The following is an 18,079-nucleotide window of genomic DNA, read 5'->3' on the forward strand; positions in this document are numbered from 1 at the left end:
TTTCTAGATCCTTTCTCTTCCTGGCTTTCCTGTGTATACATCATATTCCACTTGTTGGACTGGCTAACTGGATTAGCATGCCAAAATGGGGGATGCTTGATCCCTCCCAGCTGGTGTGAATCCTATGACATCCCTCATACCCCTTGGTTTAGTGTGGGGAGCAGGAAGGGGCCTGGGACAAAGTTATCTTTAAAGCCTTTTACTATTTTTGCACATGTTGAAGGCAGTGCCACAAGGTGGCCCAAAGAAGGGCCCTTGTCAAAGGCTGGGCAGACTCAGGGGTGCAAGTGGGCCATGAGGCCAAGAAGCCATTCCTGGCTGGGCCCAAGGGGAAAGAGGCAGGGGATAGCTCTTTCACACACACACACACACACACACACACACACACACACACACACACACGCATGCACGCACGCGTACACTTGCGATGACCACTGAGAAGGTTCAGCTAAATAGCACGTGGAGAGATCAGCCTGGCCTAGCCATCCCAAGGATTCTCCTAGCTAATTCCAGAACCACAGCCTCATAATGATTCACACAAAACCTTGATTCCCCAGATAAGACTTGCCCCCCAACACACACTCAAAGTCACTGATAAATGGAACCCCCACCCCAGACCAACTCTTTTGGACCTCCCCAGAGACAAGCCCCTCATGGCACCTGTGCCTTCAGGCAGCAACAGTAAACAGGGTCCTACAAACCCTGGTCAAGGAATGGGGCCCTTCTCTCTGTCTAGTATCCATCCCACTTCCCCCAAGACAAGCCAGGGAAGGGCTCATTGGAGCTACCACCTTCTCATTCTCCAGATTGGCACAGGAAGGTAAAAACAAGGATGGGGACTTTTAGTGGAGCCTCAAAGGCCATTCTCCAGGGCAGAGTCGGTCCTGGTGGGCCCATAGCGGGCTGGGCCAGGAGCAGTTGAGTACTTTGGAGGGTATCGGATGAAGAGTCGATCTTCCTCCCTCTTCACCCAGCGCAGAAGCTTGGTCACAGCATGGATGGCACCTGATTTTGTCACCAGGGGGTTAAAGCAGGCGTAAAGCTCAAATTTGGGTGTCACCTGAGAGGAGAGATCAGGAATGAGAAGGGCACCTGCCGATGCCTTCCCTCATGGATGCCTTTCCTGGGCCTGCAGAACAAAAGACTAGCAGCCTCAGCCTTCTCTGAGATGCCCCTTAACTGACTACAGGACCACATACTCAATTCTTATCCTAGCTCCTTGACACTTCTGAGTTATGGGATTCTTCCCTTCCCTGGTCTTGGGTCCCTTCCAGCTCCAAATTTTCCATCCTGTTAGCATCCTATGCCTGCTCTGGCTGGGTTCGCTGGATGCAAAGAAGCTGGCCTCAGGAATACTTCCTCCCTTTCCAGCTCCCTCTCTTCAAAGGCCCTCATTCTACCTCGAGGCATCATCATTTCCCACATGACTCTTCTCACTAGCTAGAAGTCTTGGGAAAGTTACTTGGGAGATCCCTTCCCCTTTCAAAGACTGACTCAGGAAAATGAGGGAAGTAGGATCCAAGTGCTGTTCTGTGTATCTGAGCTCTCCCCAGTTGTTGGGTATGACATATGGGGGCTTTCAATGTTTCTTGGACATGACTCATATTAGGAAGTGGTGGAATGATCCAACCATTCTGGAAGGCAATTTGGAATTATGCCCAAAGGACACTAAAAGGAAGCCTGCCCTTTGATGCAGCCACAGCTGGGTTTATACCCCAAAGAGATCATAAGGAAAAATGTTTGTACAAAAATATCCATAGCCAAACTCTTTGTGGGAGAAAAAAAATGGGAAAATGAGGGATGGTCCCTCGATTGAGGAATGGCTGAACAACTGTGGTATAGGATGATGATGGAATACTATTGTCCTGTAAGGAATGATGAGCTGGATGATTTCTAGATGAACTGGAAGAACCTCCGTGAACTGATGTGGAGTGAAATGAGCAGAACCAGGAGAACATTGTACACATGATACATTGTGGAATGATCAAATTTAACCAGCTTTGCTACTAATAGCAATGCAATGATCCAAGACAATCCAGAGGGACTTACTTATGAAAAAAAAATGCTATCCACATTGAGAGAAAATGGTGGGAGTAGAAATCCAGATGAAAACACATGATTTATCACTTGGTTATATGGGTATACAATTTGGGGTTTGGGCTTTAAAAGATGACTCTTTTATAAAAACGAATAAGATAGAAATGGGATTCAAGTGATAACACATGTATAATCCAGTGGAATTGCTTATCAGCTCCAGGAGGGGGAAGGAGACAATAAGAATTGACCAAGTAACCATGGGAAAATATTCTAAAAAATAAATAATGTGAAAATTTTAAAAATAAATAAATTATTTTTTTTTTTAAAAAGTAGTGGAATGGCAGCTTGCTCACTAGATACTCTTTCAGCTCTATGCCCCCTCCTGGATTATTGGCTCACCCTTTCTAGTGCCCTGAGTGACAGGCATGGAATAACCTGCTGAATGCTTTGATGACCCTCCATACTGCCCTTGGAGGGCATAGGCTTGCTCTATCCCTCTCCCTCCTGTTCCCAGGGCAGTCTCTGAGTTCGTGTGAGGAGCCCTGGATGGATACCATCAGTGCTTGAAGCTGACTAAATTTCAGTGTTGTGAACTGCAGAAATTCAGAGGAGAAAAACCCTCTTTTTTAGCATTTTCTGTCTTTTGAAAACTTGTTCTGAAATCTGTCAGGTAAAGCCACTCGCTCACCCAAGCAAGCAGAGTCTCCTTCTCAGCCACGTGATAGATGAGCCGAAGGGGTCTGGATGGAGCATGCAGACGCCCATGGAGGCGATAGTAGAGGTCAAAGAGCCTCTGACGCTCCTCCTCACTGGCATATGGGCCCTCCATTTCGGGGCTGGTGGGGGATGAGGTTAGAAGGGACAGTCAAAAGGGATCCTTCTCCCCTTTTTCTTCCCTCTCCAGGAAGCCCTCCCACCATTGAGGACCCAGCAGTCAGTCACCTGGTGAACTGTGGTAGCTGGCGATAGTTGTCAGGGACATCGAATGGCTTGTAGAGGAAGTGCCGGAGGTCAGGGGCACCAACTGAACTGACACCGTAGGAGGGCAACCCTACCCCTCCAGCAGCCAGAACTCGGGAGGCTCCCAGGGCCTGCAGGCCTTCTTCAACTATCCGCTTACAACCAGCCAGGGCGTGGAAGGCCTCACGGTCAGTGGAGAGGAGCACGAGGCAGAGAGCATAGTCGGTACTGTCACCTAGGTAGCTGACATAAGCATAGAAGAAGCCATCGGGATTGAAGCGGGGCAGGCAAACTGGGGCCCACACCTCACCAGCCCGGAAGGCAGAAGATGCCCCCACCAAGTTCAGGAGCAGATGGAGGTCGGCTGGGTCAAGGCGGCAGTCTTCCAGGACGGCCCTCTCTTGTGCTGCTGTGACCAGGTGTCGGCCAGCAGCCAAGATGGAGAAAGCTAGGCTGGGAGCCGTGGCCCGCTGCAGGAGGGCACCTAGGCTGTCCCGGAATGGGGCAGGCAGGGGCAGGCAACGCACTGCACCCAGCAGGAAACCTGGCTCCCGCTCGGCCCCATCCAGTAGACTGTCGAGGATCCGCTCAGAGCCAGCCAGCAGCCTTCGCAAATCATAGCTCCTCTGGCGCTCAAACACTCTCGCCACACCTGCCCGAGTTAGCACACTCACAATCTGGGAGTGCACTCCCAGGAGCTCCCGCCGAAGCTGTGCTGCTGACTGTGGGGTCCGGGATACTGCTACCAAAACTAGTGGGCCCTGCTGCAAGAAAACCAGTGTTCGATCATCTGTCATGGAGGAAAGAGACAAATGAAGGAGATGAGGGTGTTGGGCCCTCACCAGGCCAAATTTCCTTCATATCCCCACCCCCCTGGAAATTTACCCTGTACCAGTTACTGACATTCAAACACCAAAAGGAAAAAATTGGAGTGGCTGTCAGTGACCCTCTGTGTGACCTTCTTCTCACTGGGTCTATAGTCGCCTTACAAAGAAACGGTGTGATCTTGAAGCCTCCTTCCAGCTCAGACATGCTGTGAGCTGGCTGGCCCCATGGTGCATAGGAGTTTAGACCCTGCTATAAGTTGAGTCTCTTATGGAAATGGAATTTTAGAGTAACTTTAGGAGACAGCCAAGCCCTGGATTGCAGGCCAGGGGCCTTAGATTCAAATCTGCCCCCAATTCAGCTGCCTGCTGTTCAGACTCCCTGGGGCCTTTTTTGTCTGTCAGATGAGGGGCTTGGCCTCAAGGGCCAGTATGAAAGGAAAGGGTGAGAGCAGAGGACTTTTTATGAATCCCATGACTCTGGAAGAGACCACCTTGGGTCTCTCTGGGATTTGCTAAGAAGAAAGTATAGGACTTGGACTAGGCACCAGGTGATGCAAAAGCTTCATTCCAGCAAGAAGACTGCTTTTGCCCAAAGATGCTGAATAAACAGGAAGAATAAGGGAGGTTGTGGCACATGATGGGCGGGCATGTAGCTTCAGCTCCTCTTTCTGGAAGTCCTTTGGGCTTAAACCCAGCATATATGTTCTATGTATGTGTGGATGTTCATGGAACTGACTGACCCTTTGGGAAAACAGGATGAGGAGATCCCTACCTGAGTAGATAGAACGGATGGCATTGTCCCCACTTTGAATGAATGAGACCAAGGCCATCATCACGCCCATGGTGGCAGACAGGGCCTCTTCATTGCCATATCGGGAATAGATGGGCTTTCCAGCTTCACTCAGCACGAACACATGCTTTCGCCTGCTGCGCCAGCCTTCAGCCGTCACATCCTCCTCATCTCGAGATCCAGGAACAGACAGCTCCCCTCTTTGACCACTGCTGGGCATTTTACCTTGTTTTCCTGAGTCCTTGCTTCCTTTGTCAGCCTTTTTCTCCAAGGAGGCCTGGTCTGAAAGCTCCTGCCCCTCTGAGATCAAAGGTCTTCTGTGAGTCCCCATGACCATCCTGGCCATATACCGTGGGTATTTATAACCCCCCTCCTTCAAGAAGTTTCTCTGGCTCTGTGCCAGTCCCGGTTGGGCAAGGACAGTAGCCCTCTCCAGCTAAGCATTTTGGGAGTGGCATCCAGGCCTCTCAGCCCAAGCCAAGTGCCCCCACCCCTTCCTAGGCCCCAGCCAATTGGGGGAAGGGGGAAGGCTCACCTAGGTGGGTGGAGCCACCCTCCTGGGGCCCAGCCAGGGCCCCCCGAACCTCCGCCTCTTCCTCTTCTTCTTCCTCCTCCTCCTCCGCGCCAGGGGATTCGCTAGGCTCCCGGTCACTGGCAGGCCCCAGAGAGGCCAACTCGCCACTGCAAAAACCTCCTCCGCCACCGGCCTCCATCTCCGAAGCCCTGGGTTTGGACAGAACGGTGCCTTCAGCGCTGGGAGGCTTCTCCCATCGCTGCCGCTGGTCTGTCTGAGGATCCCCGCCCCGGGACCCTAGGGAGGAAAACGGGGCGAAGCTAGGCCATTCCCGTCCCGGCCCCGCCTGCCGTCACCCCCATCCCCTCAGCCAGACTATCCTCGGGACTCACCCTGGGGCCTTGGGGCCACACAGCTCAGGAGAGGAGGGCAGGAGCAGCTCGCCGGGATTGGGCCGGGGCCGGGGCCTGGGTCCGTAGCCTCCAAGCCCCGCCCCCCGTCCTGCCCCTGCCGCCTCCGCCGCCGCCTCCTCCTCCTCCAGCCCCGGGGCGAAGCTCCCGGGTCTCCTATCCTCGAGCTTCAGGGGCGGGATTACGCTCTGCAGACGTCCTCTCGGCCAATAGGGCGCCGGAACTGCTGTCCGTCCCGCCTCGGGATCTGGCAGCCACTTTCCTCCTGCAGGCCTAAGAACTTGCTGGGATCGCCCAGAGTTGGCCTCGGATCGGCAGCTCGCCGCCCCACCACCCCCAGGGCTGCCGGGGCCAATCTCTCCTGTCGGGGACTCGGGCGGGCCCCTAGTGCCATGGGCCAATGGGCAGCCGGGGAACAATAGTCCTGTCTTCCTGAGCCAGAGACCTCCCCCGGGCTATTGAGAAAGTCTCCACAAGCCCCGCCCTCTCCCTGCTGGGAACTCGGGAGGCGCATGCGCAGCTTTGCTTTGTCACGTGGTGTTTCCTGTTTGGCCCAGTGGGAACTGAAAACGGACAGGGCCGGGGCGAAACTCGTAGGTCCTCGCTCTACCACCTGTCAGAGACTCTAAGCTTGGCAACCACCAGGTGAGACGGGCGCGGGCCTTCGTACCTGCGTGCGTAATCCGGGTGGAGCAGTCGGGCGGGCCCGGCCCCGCCCCTTCTTGGGCCTCCCTCCACCTCCCCACTTTCATTTCCCGGATGGTCAAGGCCACGTTTACTTTCTGACTGTCTCGTTTCCTAGTCTCTCCCATCCTTCGATCTCCCCAATCCCCATGCCCAGCAAAGGGTCCTGCGCCTCGTGGCCCTTGAATGAAGCCTTGCCGACTGGCTGAACACCTCCTTTAACCTTTTTCTCTGGCCCTGCCGCCTTGGCTTCTTTCTCTCCCTGAATGGCTCCAGCGCTCTGACTCTTCCCAAGCCTGTTTCAGGATCCCTGGCTCTTCTTTTACGGGATCGGAGAGTGGGCAAAACCTAGGCAAGAGACCGAAGTAGGAAGCTCCAGTCCCCACTGGGAGTCTCTCAGCAACACTAGGAACAAACAATCCCTTACTCTGATTCTCTTCAGTAGTGGGAGAGTTTTCCAGGTCCTTAACTAGCTACTGCCCGAATAAGCCAGCACAGGGTCCAGATAGACAAGAGGATCCCCGAGAGATCCGACCCCTCCCCCCTAAAGTGAAGGATTTGTGTGTTTCACAGTTTCACAGATCAAAACATATTGACAAGTCAGATGAGGTCATCTCTGACAAATATCTCATCTGAGACTCGTGAAAGGGCTACAAGGTAAGAGCTGTTACTGTCTCCACTGTATAGTTGGTGAAACCGGCAAAAAGAAGTTCTGGTTAAGTCTAGGACCACACAGCTAAGAAGTATCTCTAGGTCAGATTCGCTCTTCTGACTCCAGGCCGATTGCCCTCTCCACTTGCAGCATCACTTAGCTGCCTCCTTTACCTGTCCTGGAAGCTGGGCTGAGGCATCACCTAATAAAAGGACAAAATGGAGTCAAAAGCTCAGCGCCCCCCCCCCCCCCAATCAACAAAACCCCCAAACCTTCTCCCCCCCCCCTTAGTCTTTTCCTGTTTCTGGAAACTGCTGCTACAACCCTAATCCCGTTTCCCAGTTGTCTTTCTTCAACTGTCCCCCCTTTCATACCACATATCCACTCAGTTGCCAAATCTTCCCAACCCCTGACTCCCACCCTCCTAGTTCAGAGCCTCATTTGTCACCTTGATTAGCTGTATAATTCAATGTCAGATACCAATCTGTTTCCTCAGTCACAGATCTCAGCAATGGGCTCTTGTGTTTGGAACACCTCCTTCTTGGCAGAAGGCACACTCAGCCTCAGACTGAAGGCCCTTCCCAGTCTGGTTCTCACCACCCTTTCCAGACTTGTTTCTTGACCAGAAAAAATTGTTTTTCTGTTCAAAAGCATGATTTTCTCTCCTGTCCACATTACTCCACGCCCTTCCCCCCAGAACTCCAGTATATCTGCCCACCCCCCACTAACTGTGCGTGGCCCATCTCTTCCCCCTTTTGTAATGAACCTTTTTGCTTTGTACATTTCCATATATATATTTCTATAAGCTGGACAAGGAAATGCAATGAGTTCTTCAACTGTCTAATAGGAATCAATTGTGAGCAAGCAATTTTTTCCAAAGCCACAACAAATTGTGCCTGTTCTCCTACAGCCCCTCCAAGCTTTCATTTTCCTTTTTTCTCAGCTTCTGCCAATTCAGTGAATGCCATGTGAAACCTCCGAGTTTCTTTAATTTTCACTTTTCTGATTATCAGCTATTTTTAGTGTTCCCATGGAACTGTCAGGAGCTTGAATTTATTCCTTTGACCATTTCCAGACTTGTTTCAAAGTCTGGTCCATCCAGATTGGACTCCAAGATGTTCTCCATCCTTAACACTCCTCTCTTGTTTCCACATATTTGGACTGAATGCTCTCTCTCCATTATGTCTGCTTCTTCGAATTCCTTGCTTCCTTTAAGCCAACTATTCTTCACCTTTTTTGGTGTCATCATAAACTCCTCTGGCAGGCTGATGAAACCTAGGGACCTCTTATTAGAATAATGTCTTCAAGCGTACAAAATAACATAAAGAGTTGTCTAAATATTTTCCAAAAAAAACCAACAGCTTGTAGACCCAAGATTAAGAAGCCCTGCTTGAAGGCTTAGTTCCACGGAGCCTTCTAGGATCCTTTCCATCCATTCTCAATGGATCTTCTCTATCCTTTCTCCAAATGATCTTCTATTTGTCTTGATAGTAAGGGCCAGAACTGTGTTTGCTGTATGCTACATCTTCTAACTCTACAAAATAAGGAATAAAGCTTCACACAAAGAATTTACCAATGAGCTGGTCATTTGGGGCCCCACAGTTTGGACACTTTTGGATGGCACTCAGGGCCCCCTGGTGTGGGAGCTCAGGGTGGGAGGTGGAAATGTACCAACAGATAGAGATCAGTAATGGGCAAGCCTCAGAGGAGGAGGGTGAGAGTCCTGTAGTTCTGTGGGGGAAACCTAGTCTTAGAAGACTCCTTGTTGTCCTCACTCTCCTGCTTTGACCTCTCTGACCAGGACCTTACGAGATGGTGAAAAGCCCTGCTTATTAGTCTGAGGCCCTAGGAATTTGGTGGAGGAGGTGAGGGGGTTGGGAAACCTTTCTGGAAGAGAAACCTGCTGTGGATAGAGAGAGGGAGAAGAGCTCTGAGCTGAAGAAGTAATAGGAGCTATTAGCAGGCTTCAGCTCTGAGAAATGACTGGACCAGGCCTGTTCTCTCTCTTGAATCCTGAGTCTTGTGTCCTGAGTCTTGGTCATGGTGGAGGTTAGGAAGGCATTTGGAAAGTGCTTAGCACTGTGACTGGAACATCTAACAGCTTCTTTTTTTTTTATTTTAAACATTATTTTATTTGGTCATTTCCATACATTATTCACTGGAAACAAAGATCATTTTCTTTTCCTCCCTTCCCCCCCTCCCACCACCTTTCCCTCTCCCATAGCCGACGCACAATTCCACTGGTTATCACATGTGTTCTTGACTCGAACCCATTTCCCTGTTGTTGGTATTTGCATTATAGTGTTCATTTAGAGTCTCTCAGTCATATCCCCTCCAACCCTGTAGTCAAGCAGTTGCTTTTCATCGGTGTTTTTACTCCCACAGTTTATCCTCTGCTTGTGGATAGTGTTTTTTAGATCCCTGCAGATTGTTCAGGGACACTGCATTGACACTAATGGAGAAGTCCATCACCTTCGATTGTACCACAATGTATCTGTCTCTGTGTACAATGTTTTTTTGGTTCTGTTCCTCTCGCTCTGCATCACTTCCTGGAGGTTGTTCCAGTCTCCATGGAACTTCTCCACTTTATTATTCCTTTTAGCACAATAGTATTCCATCACCAACATATACCACAGTTTGTTCAGCCATTCCCCAATTGATGGGCATCCCCTCGTTTTCCAGTTTTTGGCCACCACAAAGAGAGCAGCCATGAATATTCTTGTACAAGTCTTTTTCCTTATTATCTATTTGGGGTACAAACCCAGCAGTGCTATGGCTGGATCAAAGGGCAGACAGTCTTTTAGCGCCCTTTGGGCATAGTTCCAAATTGCCCTCCAGAATGGCTGGATCAGTTCACAGCTCCACCAGCAATGAATTAGTGTCCCCACTTTGCCACATCCCCTCCAGCATTCATTACTTTCCATAGCTGTCATGTTAGCCAATCTGCTAGGTGTGAGGTGATACCTCAGAGCTGTTTTGATTTGCATCTCTCTGATTATAAGAGATATCTAACAGCTTCTTAATAAAGCTTTGCTGCCTTCCTCTCCTGTTCACATTTCTGTGTGTTGGTGTGGAGTCCCCAAACAAGTCTCTCTCCCCTGCCTGTCCTCCCCACCCCTACTCTGAAGGCATTGCTTTCTGTTGACTTCTTGCTTCTTCCCTATCCCCAAGTTGCCCCAAATGAGGTACAGCTACTCCCTGGTGGACATTAGCAGAGTGTCGTGCTAGAATATCCCTGGGTGCCAAGTGGAAGTGGAAGACTCTTCAGCCTTCTCAGGCCAGGCCTTCCTCTGGGCACTTGACTGCCCTGAATTCCCTCCTCCAACATTCAGCATCTCTGTCATCAGCTATGAAGCTGCCCCAGCATAGCCAGGAATGCTTTGAGGCTTGGGCTCCTTACGTCATAGCCTGGGCTGGGCTTGTCAAGGCAACACTTCCTGAGAGGAAGCTCTGGGGCCCAGGAGCCTCACTCTCCCTCTGAGCTGAAAAGTCTTCCCCTAGCAGCTTCTGGTATCAGGTACAGCTTCCCTACCCCAGGTTTACCCTTTGGGCCTTTTTCAGATTGTGGAGGGGTGGGGAAACAGGCTTCATGGCCTGTTCTAGAAGAACTCAGTGCTTCTCTTTCCATTCTCCAATTCCTGGCTGCTCCCACCCCATGGCACCAGGTACTTTCTGTTCCTCCTGAAGGCTCCCCTATATGACAGGGTGGGGGAGACCTCATTTCTTTAGTGCTTAGATCTGTGGGCTTGGCTCTGCAGGAGACCAGGGAGAGGTCTCTCAACTACTGACTTGCCCTCTCCTGCCCCATTCCTAGGGTCCCTATCCACTGATGAAGGAAGGGAAGGACTGGGCAGGAGGGAGATAAGCCAATTTCCTAGCTCTCTGAGCCCTTTAATTTCCACTTGGTTTCTTTTTCTGACTGCCCTCCCTCCAAGTCTTGAGACAGTAGGTCAGGGAGAGAGTAGTAGGCTGGAAGTCAGAGAAGCCACATTCAGATTCCAGCTTGGCTCCTTAAGGGTCTGTGCCTTCCTTTTCCTCCTCTCTCAGTGGAGAGTTGAATTAGGTTGATGATGTTGCCTCTGGGAGGGCCCAGGAGACAAGAGAAAAACTATTTGCCTCTTATCGTTGATTTCTCATGGATAGGCAGGGTTCGAGGGCTCCATTTCCTGCCACTCCACCCAACTGGCAGGGGTCAGAAGAGGGTGCTTTCATCTCCTCACTGTTGGGTTTCTTTCAGGGACTCAGCTGTGCCTTGCCCTATTGGTCATGGCTGCAATGTATGCTTCGGTGCAGAAGAGAGGTCACCCTCCAGGACCCTCTGGAGCAGCTTGTGACCCTGCAGAGGCAGAGCTTGAGGGGGCAGTGTATAGTACTGTAAAGCCTAGAGCCCTTCGTGGGGGCATTGGGACCCCCACAGAATACACTTCCGTAGCCTTACCCAGTTCTGCAGCCTTGGAAAGCCCTGAGTGCTCCTCGCCGGGTTCCGGGAGGCCCTTGCTGTCTCCGGTAAGTGAGGAGGGTGGGTGGGTGGGGGCAGGTTCATGCCAAGCAGGGTGGTTTTCTGGGCCCCCACCCAATAGCTGCTTTCCTTCTCCCTAGGTTTTTGCCCCCAGCACTGCAAGGAAAGGTGAGTGTGGGGCAGGAATATGGAGGTGGGGAGGAGAGAACAGTTGAAGCCCCCTGGGAGATTGGGGTGTGGGCAGTTCCCCAGAAGCCACAGAGCTTTGAACTGGGCTTCCATTGGATCTTATGGACAGCTAGCAACCCCTCCAGGAACTGCCCTGGGCCTGGGGCCTATGAGGATGTGGCAGACATTGCAATTCCAGGTCTGAGCCCCAGTGGCCTCCAGCTCAGCAGCAGCCTTGGTAAGTTGAACCCCAGATCACACATGTCTTCCTCTGCCTCTTCTCCTCCCCTCCCAAGTGTTTCTTTCCTTGGGTCTTAACCCTTCCCTTTTCCCACAGGCTTCAACATTCGAATTGGGAAACCGAAAGGTCCCCGGGATCCTCCAGCTGAATGGACCCGAATGTAGGAAGCCTGTTGAGACATTCCTGCCACTCTTTCTGCCTGGAGCCCAGGCCCAAGGCTCCTTTGGCTGTGGCTTATTGGCATGGCAGGTGGGCAGCCAAATTAAAGAGTTCACTTTTCACAATAAAGTTTTTTCCATCTTGGATGGATCCCTCTTCCCCTACCTTCCACTGTTGCTGGGTCCTGGGCCTAGGGACAGACATGAATTCTGGCACCAGTAAATATGGGGCCCACTGTGCTGGCCACTTGGGCTATCCTTGGGGACAGCCACCCCACCATCCCCAGCCTTCTCTGGCTATCCCCACATTCCCCTTCTACTCCACTGCTAGCTAAGGCTTTTTGTCCAGAACCACCAGCTAGCATCTGCTTGGCCCGGCACTGATTAAGAGGAAAAATCAAAAGAGAACATGCTGCTCTAATGAGCAGGTTCCACGGGTACTGTCCCAGAAGATCTTGACAGACTGGATAAAAACCAAGAAATCTGTCACTTGGGTTCAAGAAATCAAGTCCCCAAGGACAAGAAGGAAAAAACAGGCTTCAAAAAACAGCTTGTGTGAAACAAACAAGATGAGAGGATCTTAGTCCCTGCCAGGGCTCTCGAAGCTTCTGGCACACCTAAGGAGGTGATCCGCAGAGTGAAGTCACAGCCAGACCATCGAATTCCATCGTAAGCCCTGATTGTTTTTATTTGGCACATCGATAAAGTGCAAAGAGCACCTAGGAGGCAAGCAGCCTAGAGAAGGGCTTCGAGTTCATGTGCTGGGAGGGCAATGGAATCACAGATGCACTTAGCTTGCAGAAGAGAAGATTGGGGGGTGGGGACTGTTCAGGTGTTTGAAGGGTTGCCACCGAAGGAGTAGCTGATTTGGGAGCATCAAAGAGCGAAAACTTTTATTTATTTATTTTAAATTTTAGATTTAATGGTAGGAAAGCCTAAAGGGCAAGATGTCTCTAAGTAGAGTAAGCTGCCTTGGGAAATAGAACGACCCTCTGTTAGAGTCAAGGTGCCAAGGGGTTCAGTGGGGATTTAGGGGATTTACCTATGTATATAGGTTGTCCTACAAGGCCAAACCAAACCATACCTCACTTGCTCTCTCTCCCCTTATAGCAGATTCCATCATCACTCTCCTAAATTGTCTTGAGGCCTTTGTCACTGCCCCAGAAAACCTGGCAAATCTTCTGAACTTAGAGCACTGACAGCCCCCCTCCCCTCCCATCTATTCCTGACCCAGAAGACACTTCTTGATTCATGTCCTCAAACCAAAGAGTGGCACCACAACCTGTGTTCCTGTAGAGGCCAACTCCCTAGTTTCCATCCATTCCTGAGCTTCTGAACAGGTTTTTGAACTGTGGTATGGTCAATAGAATGGTTGTTTGAGCTTCTTTTCCTGACTAAAAGTGCCTATTTCCTCTAGCTTCTGTTTTCCATTCAGAGAATGGTTCCCTTGCCTCTATCTCAGACAGATTGTGCCAGTGTCCATTGTAATAAATCCAAGAGCCTCTGACACCTGCCAACTGTAATGTTCATCCCCAGAGTTCCCTGAGCAATCAGTTGAGAGGCAGAAATACAGAGAAGGGAAAGAGACGGGTTAATTTTAATGGTATAACAGAGTTGGCCTCTCCTCAGCCATGGCTGGTCTTGTGTTGGCCTATGGTCCAGCGCGTACTCAGGTGCCAGCTTCATAAATTCCTTTCCTGAGAGGCTTGCTAGACACTAAGAAAGGTCCTCTTGCGGGCTGTATGGGTATACGGGTGCCAACGCCATTCTACATCTGCTGTGGCTTCATGCTCCAATGTGCCCAGGCGGATCATGTACACTGCAAAGCCGGAGAGAAGCGTGGTTATGCTTTCCTAATTTGGAACTCAATTCCCCGGCCTGTCTTTTCTACTCACATTTCATCTCAAATCTCGGCCCCACTTCTGTCAGCTCCACTGTCCTATGATCTGACTTCCGGTACACATGATGCCTGTAAGAAGGGACAGAAGGGATGTTGAGAACTATGGCCCTTGGGGACATACCTACCTTCCTTCTTCCCTCCAGGGACAGACCCAGTTGTACCTAAAAGAAATATAGTCATCCTTGTTGGCAAAGGTGATGACTCGGTGACTATCGTCCTTGGGTACAGGAAAGAGGTATCGGAGGATATTTGAGACCTGGGGAAGGACAGACAACAAGCTAGAGTTAGGGTTCTTGCCTGGAGAGCAGTCTCCTTTAGACAAGAACCAGAAAGGCAACCCTCTAGAGACCATCCCGAGGGGACAGTTCTCTAGCCCCAAAACTTACTCTCTGTCCAAGGCGGGAGGAGAAACCATGAAAGATGAGGTGGGGAAAGGCCTCTGAGGCCGTGCCCAGATCAGGAACATCATGCCTCATCACCACGTTACACAGTGTGAAATATGCAGTAGGCCCAAAGGGTAGGTGGCTCACGATGAGGCCAACTGTGGGAAAGATAGATAAGGATGTGGTAAGCAAGAGCTCTACAGATCTATTCTGCATCCAAGGCCTCTCCCAGCCTTCTAGTGGCTCTTGGGCCCATCCCTTGGGCTTACCTGGAGTTCCTCGGTGCTCGTGCACCATCAGCAGATCTGTGACCCCATTGGCTTTACAAGCCTGGACCAGAGCACCCATCTCATGTCGCCCCCGGTTCATCTTCTGAGCTCCAGGGAATATCAACTTCAGTTCCTACGTGGAGAATAGGCAATGAGGCATGGAAATAGGGAGGGGTGGATTAACCCCAAAGTCACATTTCCCTGGCATGTACCACGACTCCCAGACCTTGGCAAACATCTTGAGGCGAGAGCTAGGGTCTCGAGATGTGGTAATCATGATTCTGGGATCTTCTACACCTGCCCATCGGTATTCATCATCCTGGTGGCTCAAGACACCTTTGGGAAGAGGAAGGCACAGAAGCAATCAGGAAGGGCTTCTGGGAAAAGGTGGCCCAGCCCTCGGGGATTTCCAGCTCACCTTCGCCTCCAGCGTCATCGAACTCCAAAGCCCGTTGAAGGGTCAGAGCTTCCCTTCGGAGCTCCGTCGGTATGGGCTGGTTCTCTGGAGGAAAGGGAAGAGAATGGTGAGGAGGAGGGAGGGGAGAAGCTAGAAGGGTGGGATGGAGAGGGGGCCGGCCCGTGCCTACTACCTTCGAGGGCCCTCTTGAGCCTCTGCTTCTTGTCCTCCAGAAGGTGCTGCTTCTGCTCCTGGGCCTTGCGGTACAAGTACTCGCGCCGCAGGCGGGCCTCTCGACGCAGCTGCGGGGTGAGGGAGGGGAGATGGCGGCCTCTGGCTCTAGCTCTAGCTCTAGCTCTAACCCTAACCCTAACCCTCCCCAGGGACAGTTAACTTCCTCCCTCCAGCCCAGGGCTCTCATTCCCGTTCTCCCGTCCCCCCGCCGGCTCCCCATTCAGCCCCAGTTCGGACCATGTCTGCAGCAAGCCGCCAGCGGTGCTAGCCCCGGGATACACCTCGTGCGAGGACGGAAGCCCGGAGCGCTTGCGCAGCCGTACCTTCCCGTAAGAGACCGTGCGCGCTTCGCGCCGGCCAATCTACAAGACTCTAGGCCAACAGGAGGCGGAGCCGAAGGAGGGAAGACCAAGCGAGAGCGAATCAGCCCGGCCACTTTGGCCCCGCCCTCGACGCCAGCCTCTCCCGGAGCTGCCATGGCCACTGGCTCCGTTATCGTGCCCTCACTAAACATGGCGGACGGGAGGAGTCGTGATGGTGGTGGTAGTAACGGGGGTGGGGGGGCGGCGCTTCGCGCGGTGACTGACGGGAGCAGTCTAATTGGCTGACTGGCTGCAGAAGATGGGGCGGAGTAGGCAGAGAAGAGCCAAGCGTCCCGGCCGCGCCGAGGCTCCCCGGGGTCACGGCGGGCCGGCCTCGGGGGCCGCTGCACTCGGGGCCTTACCAACCCTCAACGCCGAGCTCGATGCGCTCCTTCTGCAGCTGCTTCTGGACCTCGAGCACCTGGAAGGAAAGCGGGCGGCCTTGAACGCCCGAGTAGAAGAGGTAGGGGGCTCGCTGCGAGGGGTCGAGGAGTGGGAGGGGCACTCCTGCCTCCTCAGCCCTAATCTTGCGCGCCCCTCCCCTCCCCCTCGCAGGGCTGGCTCTCCCTGTCCAAGAGTCGCTACGCCATGGGCGTCAAGGCCGTGGGCCCCCTCCAGTACGGCTCCTCTATGGCTGCTCTCTTTCGGGTCGGCATCAGGTAAGCTGACGAGGAGGTAGGGGCGCGGGCCTTCGCCCCAGGGGGCCCAGACCCGACCTTGGCTTCTCTCCTTCCTCAGTGAGCCCGAGCCCGGGCGGCCCGAGTTTCAGGTGATGTTCACGGACCCCAAGGAGGCCCAAGGGCTGATGGAGCCTAAGGCCGAGGTTCCCTTTCCTCCCGTGCGTCGACGTCGGACCCAGCCCCAGCCGACTTGTCCGGAGCCCGCCCCCTTGGCACTCCCTAAGCGTGATCCCCTGACTTGGTTTGGGATCTTGGTGCCCCAGAGTCTGCGGCAGGCCCAAGGAAGCTTCCGGGCAGGTGAGCCCCGCGGGTCCAGGGCTATGCTTTGGGAGGAGCAAGGAAATGCTGCAACTTTTGACTCCTGCACCCTTTCCCCCATTCTATTGTGCCCTTTCCAGCTCTGCTGATGGCTGGAGAGGTTGCCGGGCTCCAGAGCCGGATCGAGTGGGGAAGAGGCCAGATTCAAATCCTCCTACAGGAGAAACGGAAGCTGCTCGATCAGCTGAAGGTGGCTTGAGCACAGTTCCTCCCATTCCTCCATTCCCATTCTAAATAAAATAATTGCGTCTATGGTTTGATGAGCTTTCTTCGCCCTGCCTGCGTTTTGTCTCTTCCCCTCCCTGCTGAGATGGGGAGGTTGCAGAGAAAAAGACATTACCATACCGTGTGTGTGGGGGTGGGGGGGTGGGGGGGGTGGGTAATGGGTCTAATGATGATAAAAAGGAGCACCTATCACTGGGAATCACTTAGAAAAGCCATGAACACTCCATCATTGACTTGGAAAAAGCGATTCCCCACCGCTGATTGGATAAGTAAGGCCCCTGAAGGAAATGCGATAGTACTACTGTTTGATAAGCCACAAAACACCAAGGACTTGGGGCCAAAGAACTCCCAGATCCTACAGAAACTGTAGGGAGAACTGGAAGACCATAGCTAAACTGGGTACAGACCAGTGTTTCACATTCTCAGGTTGCCTCAGTTGGCTAATTGGAACCCCATTTAGGATTTCTTGGCAGAGATACTGGAGTGGTCTGCCATTTTCTTTTCCAGCTCATTTCACAGATGAGGAAACCGAGGCAGAGTGAAGTGACTTGTGCCAGACTAGACCTGAGGAAGCCCCCTAGTTAGGTGCTGAATCAATGTTTATTGACTTGACCCTTGGGCATCACCCAGAGGATCCTTGTTGAGATCCTGCTTGAAAAGCTGCCCTCCAAATCCCCCATGCTCTGGTCTATAGTTTCCCAAAGGAATGTGTGCTCTGGATGCCCAGGAGGACTGAAGGTGTGGAAAGATGTGGCTGCCTTCTCTTCTCTTCTGGGCCAGGCCCCATTTCCTTTCCCTCCCTTGCCAGTCAAAGGAAGGAAGCACCTTTCTTTGGGCCTCTGCCCCTGCCCCCCTGGGAGAGAAATAAGGGTGGCTATTTGGGCATCTACCACCCAGGGTTGTTGGGAGGGTCAGTCAAAGGAGAACGCCGCCTTCCCTGCCACAATAGGGAAGGGGAAGCCGGCACAGTGAGGTCTGGCAAGTCCCTGGAGTTCTTGCGGGCGGTGGGGTTTGGCGCAGGCGCAGGCTCCCAGTAATCCAAGGGTAGTGCGTCCAGCAACCTGTAGGCGGTACTGCGGAGCCACGGCCACCGATGGAAAATGTCTATATAGGGGAGTAGGCTCTCTACCTTCTTCGTCCTTCCCATATGGTCTAGCGGTTAGGATTCCTGGTTTTCACCCAGGCGGCCCGGGTTCGACTCCCGGTATGGGAAAGCTTTCATTTTTTTGACAAAAGTTCCTATTGGCCGCCGGGCCAGGCGTCTCAAGGGCCTCGGAGCGCCACATTTTTGAGGGGTCAAGAAAAAACGTTCCAGTGAGGAGCTAGTGAAGTCACCCAAGAGAATAGAAAGCCAAAGGCAGGGCGACCTAAGTTCAACTCTTCTTTGCGACCTTGGGCAAAGCAGCTGTTT

At 52.4% G+C, this 18,079-nt stretch overlaps 4 protein-coding genes and 1 non-coding gene across 6 annotated transcripts; 3 read left to right on the forward strand and 2 right to left on the reverse strand.

Annotated features, from left to right (window-relative positions):
* Positions 1 to 183: 183 nt before the first annotated feature.
* Positions 184 to 5,327, reverse strand: MON1B (MON1 homolog B, secretory trafficking associated). Its single transcript, XM_007507655.3, has 5 exons — positions 5,150 to 5,327; positions 4,597 to 4,914; positions 2,980 to 3,787; positions 2,726 to 2,873; positions 184 to 1,060 (listed from the first exon to the last, which is right to left on the reverse strand). Exons 1-5 carry the CDS (start codon positions 5,325 to 5,327, stop codon positions 854 to 856), a joined length of 1,659 nt encoding a protein of 552 aa, XP_007507717.1. The 3' UTR covers positions 184 to 853.
* Positions 5,328 to 6,044: 717 nt separating this feature from the next.
* Positions 6,045 to 12,059, forward strand: LOC103105282 (protein tyrosine phosphatase non-receptor type 18). 2 transcript variants are annotated; one of them, XM_007507656.2, is made up of 5 exons: positions 6,045 to 6,183; positions 11,112 to 11,380; positions 11,474 to 11,501; positions 11,632 to 11,739; positions 11,839 to 12,059. In XM_007507656.2, the coding sequence occupies exons 2-5, from the start codon at positions 11,141 to 11,143 to the stop codon at positions 11,904 to 11,906; spliced, it is 444 nt and encodes a 147-aa protein (XP_007507718.1). In that variant the 5' UTR covers positions 6,045 to 6,183; positions 11,112 to 11,140; the 3' UTR covers positions 11,907 to 12,059. The 2 variants fall into 2 exon arrangements, with proteins under 2 accessions (XP_007507718.1, XP_007507719.1); XM_007507657.3 differs by lacking the exon at positions 6,045 to 6,183 and adding an exon at positions 10,293 to 10,391.
* Positions 12,060 to 12,766: 707 nt separating this feature from the next.
* On the reverse strand, positions 12,767 to 15,478 carry IMP4 (IMP U3 small nucleolar ribonucleoprotein 4). Its single transcript, XM_007507653.3, has 9 exons — positions 15,321 to 15,478; positions 15,043 to 15,151; positions 14,871 to 14,954; positions 14,679 to 14,788; positions 14,453 to 14,585; positions 14,187 to 14,341; positions 13,962 to 14,056; positions 13,796 to 13,869; positions 12,767 to 13,719 (listed from the first exon to the last, which is right to left on the reverse strand). The coding sequence occupies exons 1-9, from the start codon at positions 15,321 to 15,323 to the stop codon at positions 13,610 to 13,612; spliced, it is 873 nt and encodes a 290-aa protein (XP_007507715.1). The 5' UTR covers positions 15,324 to 15,478; the 3' UTR covers positions 12,767 to 13,609.
* Positions 15,479 to 15,545: 67 nt separating this feature from the next.
* On the forward strand, positions 15,546 to 16,695 carry CCDC115 (coiled-coil domain containing 115). Its single transcript, XM_007507652.3, has 4 exons — positions 15,546 to 15,908; positions 16,001 to 16,104; positions 16,184 to 16,422; positions 16,524 to 16,695. The coding sequence occupies exons 1-4, from the start codon at positions 15,705 to 15,707 to the stop codon at positions 16,640 to 16,642; spliced, it is 666 nt and encodes a 221-aa protein (XP_007507714.1). The 5' UTR covers positions 15,546 to 15,704; the 3' UTR covers positions 16,643 to 16,695.
* Positions 16,696 to 17,809: 1,114 nt separating this feature from the next.
* On the forward strand, positions 17,810 to 17,881 carry TRNAE-UUC (transfer RNA glutamic acid (anticodon UUC)). Its single transcript has one exon. It is a non-coding gene; the product is annotated as a tRNA-Glu (tRNA).
* The last annotated feature ends 198 nt before the right edge of the window (positions 17,882 to 18,079 follow it).

The sequence above is a fragment of the Monodelphis domestica genome, chromosome X, assembly GCF_027887165.1.
Source record: "Monodelphis domestica isolate mMonDom1 chromosome X, mMonDom1.pri, whole genome shotgun sequence".
NCBI classification, from domain to species: Eukaryota; Metazoa; Chordata; class Mammalia; order Didelphimorphia; family Didelphidae; genus Monodelphis; species Monodelphis domestica.

Coding starts and splice junctions, on each gene's coding strand:
- MON1B (XM_007507655.3), bottom strand. CDS start 5,327: ATGGAGGCCGGTGGCGGAGGAGGTTTTTGCAGTGGCGAGTTGGCCTCT. Junction 4,915..5,149: donor GGGTGGCTCCACCCACCTAG/GTGAGCCTTCCC, acceptor CTTTGATCTCAG/AGGGGCAGGAGCTTTCAGAC. Junction 1,061..2,725: donor AGGAGACTCTGCTTGCTTGG/GTGAGCGAGTGG, acceptor CTCTCCTCTCAG/GTGACACCCAAATTTGAGCT.
- LOC103105282 (XM_007507656.2), top strand. CDS start 11,141: ATGGCTGCAATGTATGCTTCGGTGCAGAAGAGAGGTCACCCTCCAGGA. Junction 11,381..11,473: donor GGAGGCCCTTGCTGTCTCCG/GTAAGTGAGGAG, acceptor CCTTCTCCCTAG/GTTTTTGCCCCCAGCACTGC. Junction 11,502..11,631: donor CCCCAGCACTGCAAGGAAAG/GTGAGTGTGGGG, acceptor TCTTATGGACAG/CTAGCAACCCCTCCAGGAAC.
- IMP4 (XM_007507653.3), bottom strand. Junction 14,789..14,870: donor CGATGACGCTGGAGGCGAAG/GTGAGCTGGAAA, acceptor CTCTTCCCAAAG/GTGTCTTGAGCCACCAGGAT. Junction 14,057..14,186: donor CCTCCCGCCTTGGACAGAGA/GTAAGTTTTGGG, acceptor GTCCTTCCCCAG/GTCTCAAATATCCTCCGATA.
- CCDC115 (XM_007507652.3), top strand. CDS start 15,705: ATGGGGCGGAGTAGGCAGAGAAGAGCCAAGCGTCCCGGCCGCGCCGAG. Junction 16,105..16,183: donor CTCTTTCGGGTCGGCATCAG/GTAAGCTGACGA, acceptor CTCCTTCCTCAG/TGAGCCCGAGCCCGGGCGGC. Junction 16,423..16,523: donor CCAAGGAAGCTTCCGGGCAG/GTGAGCCCCGCG, acceptor TGCCCTTTCCAG/CTCTGCTGATGGCTGGAGAG.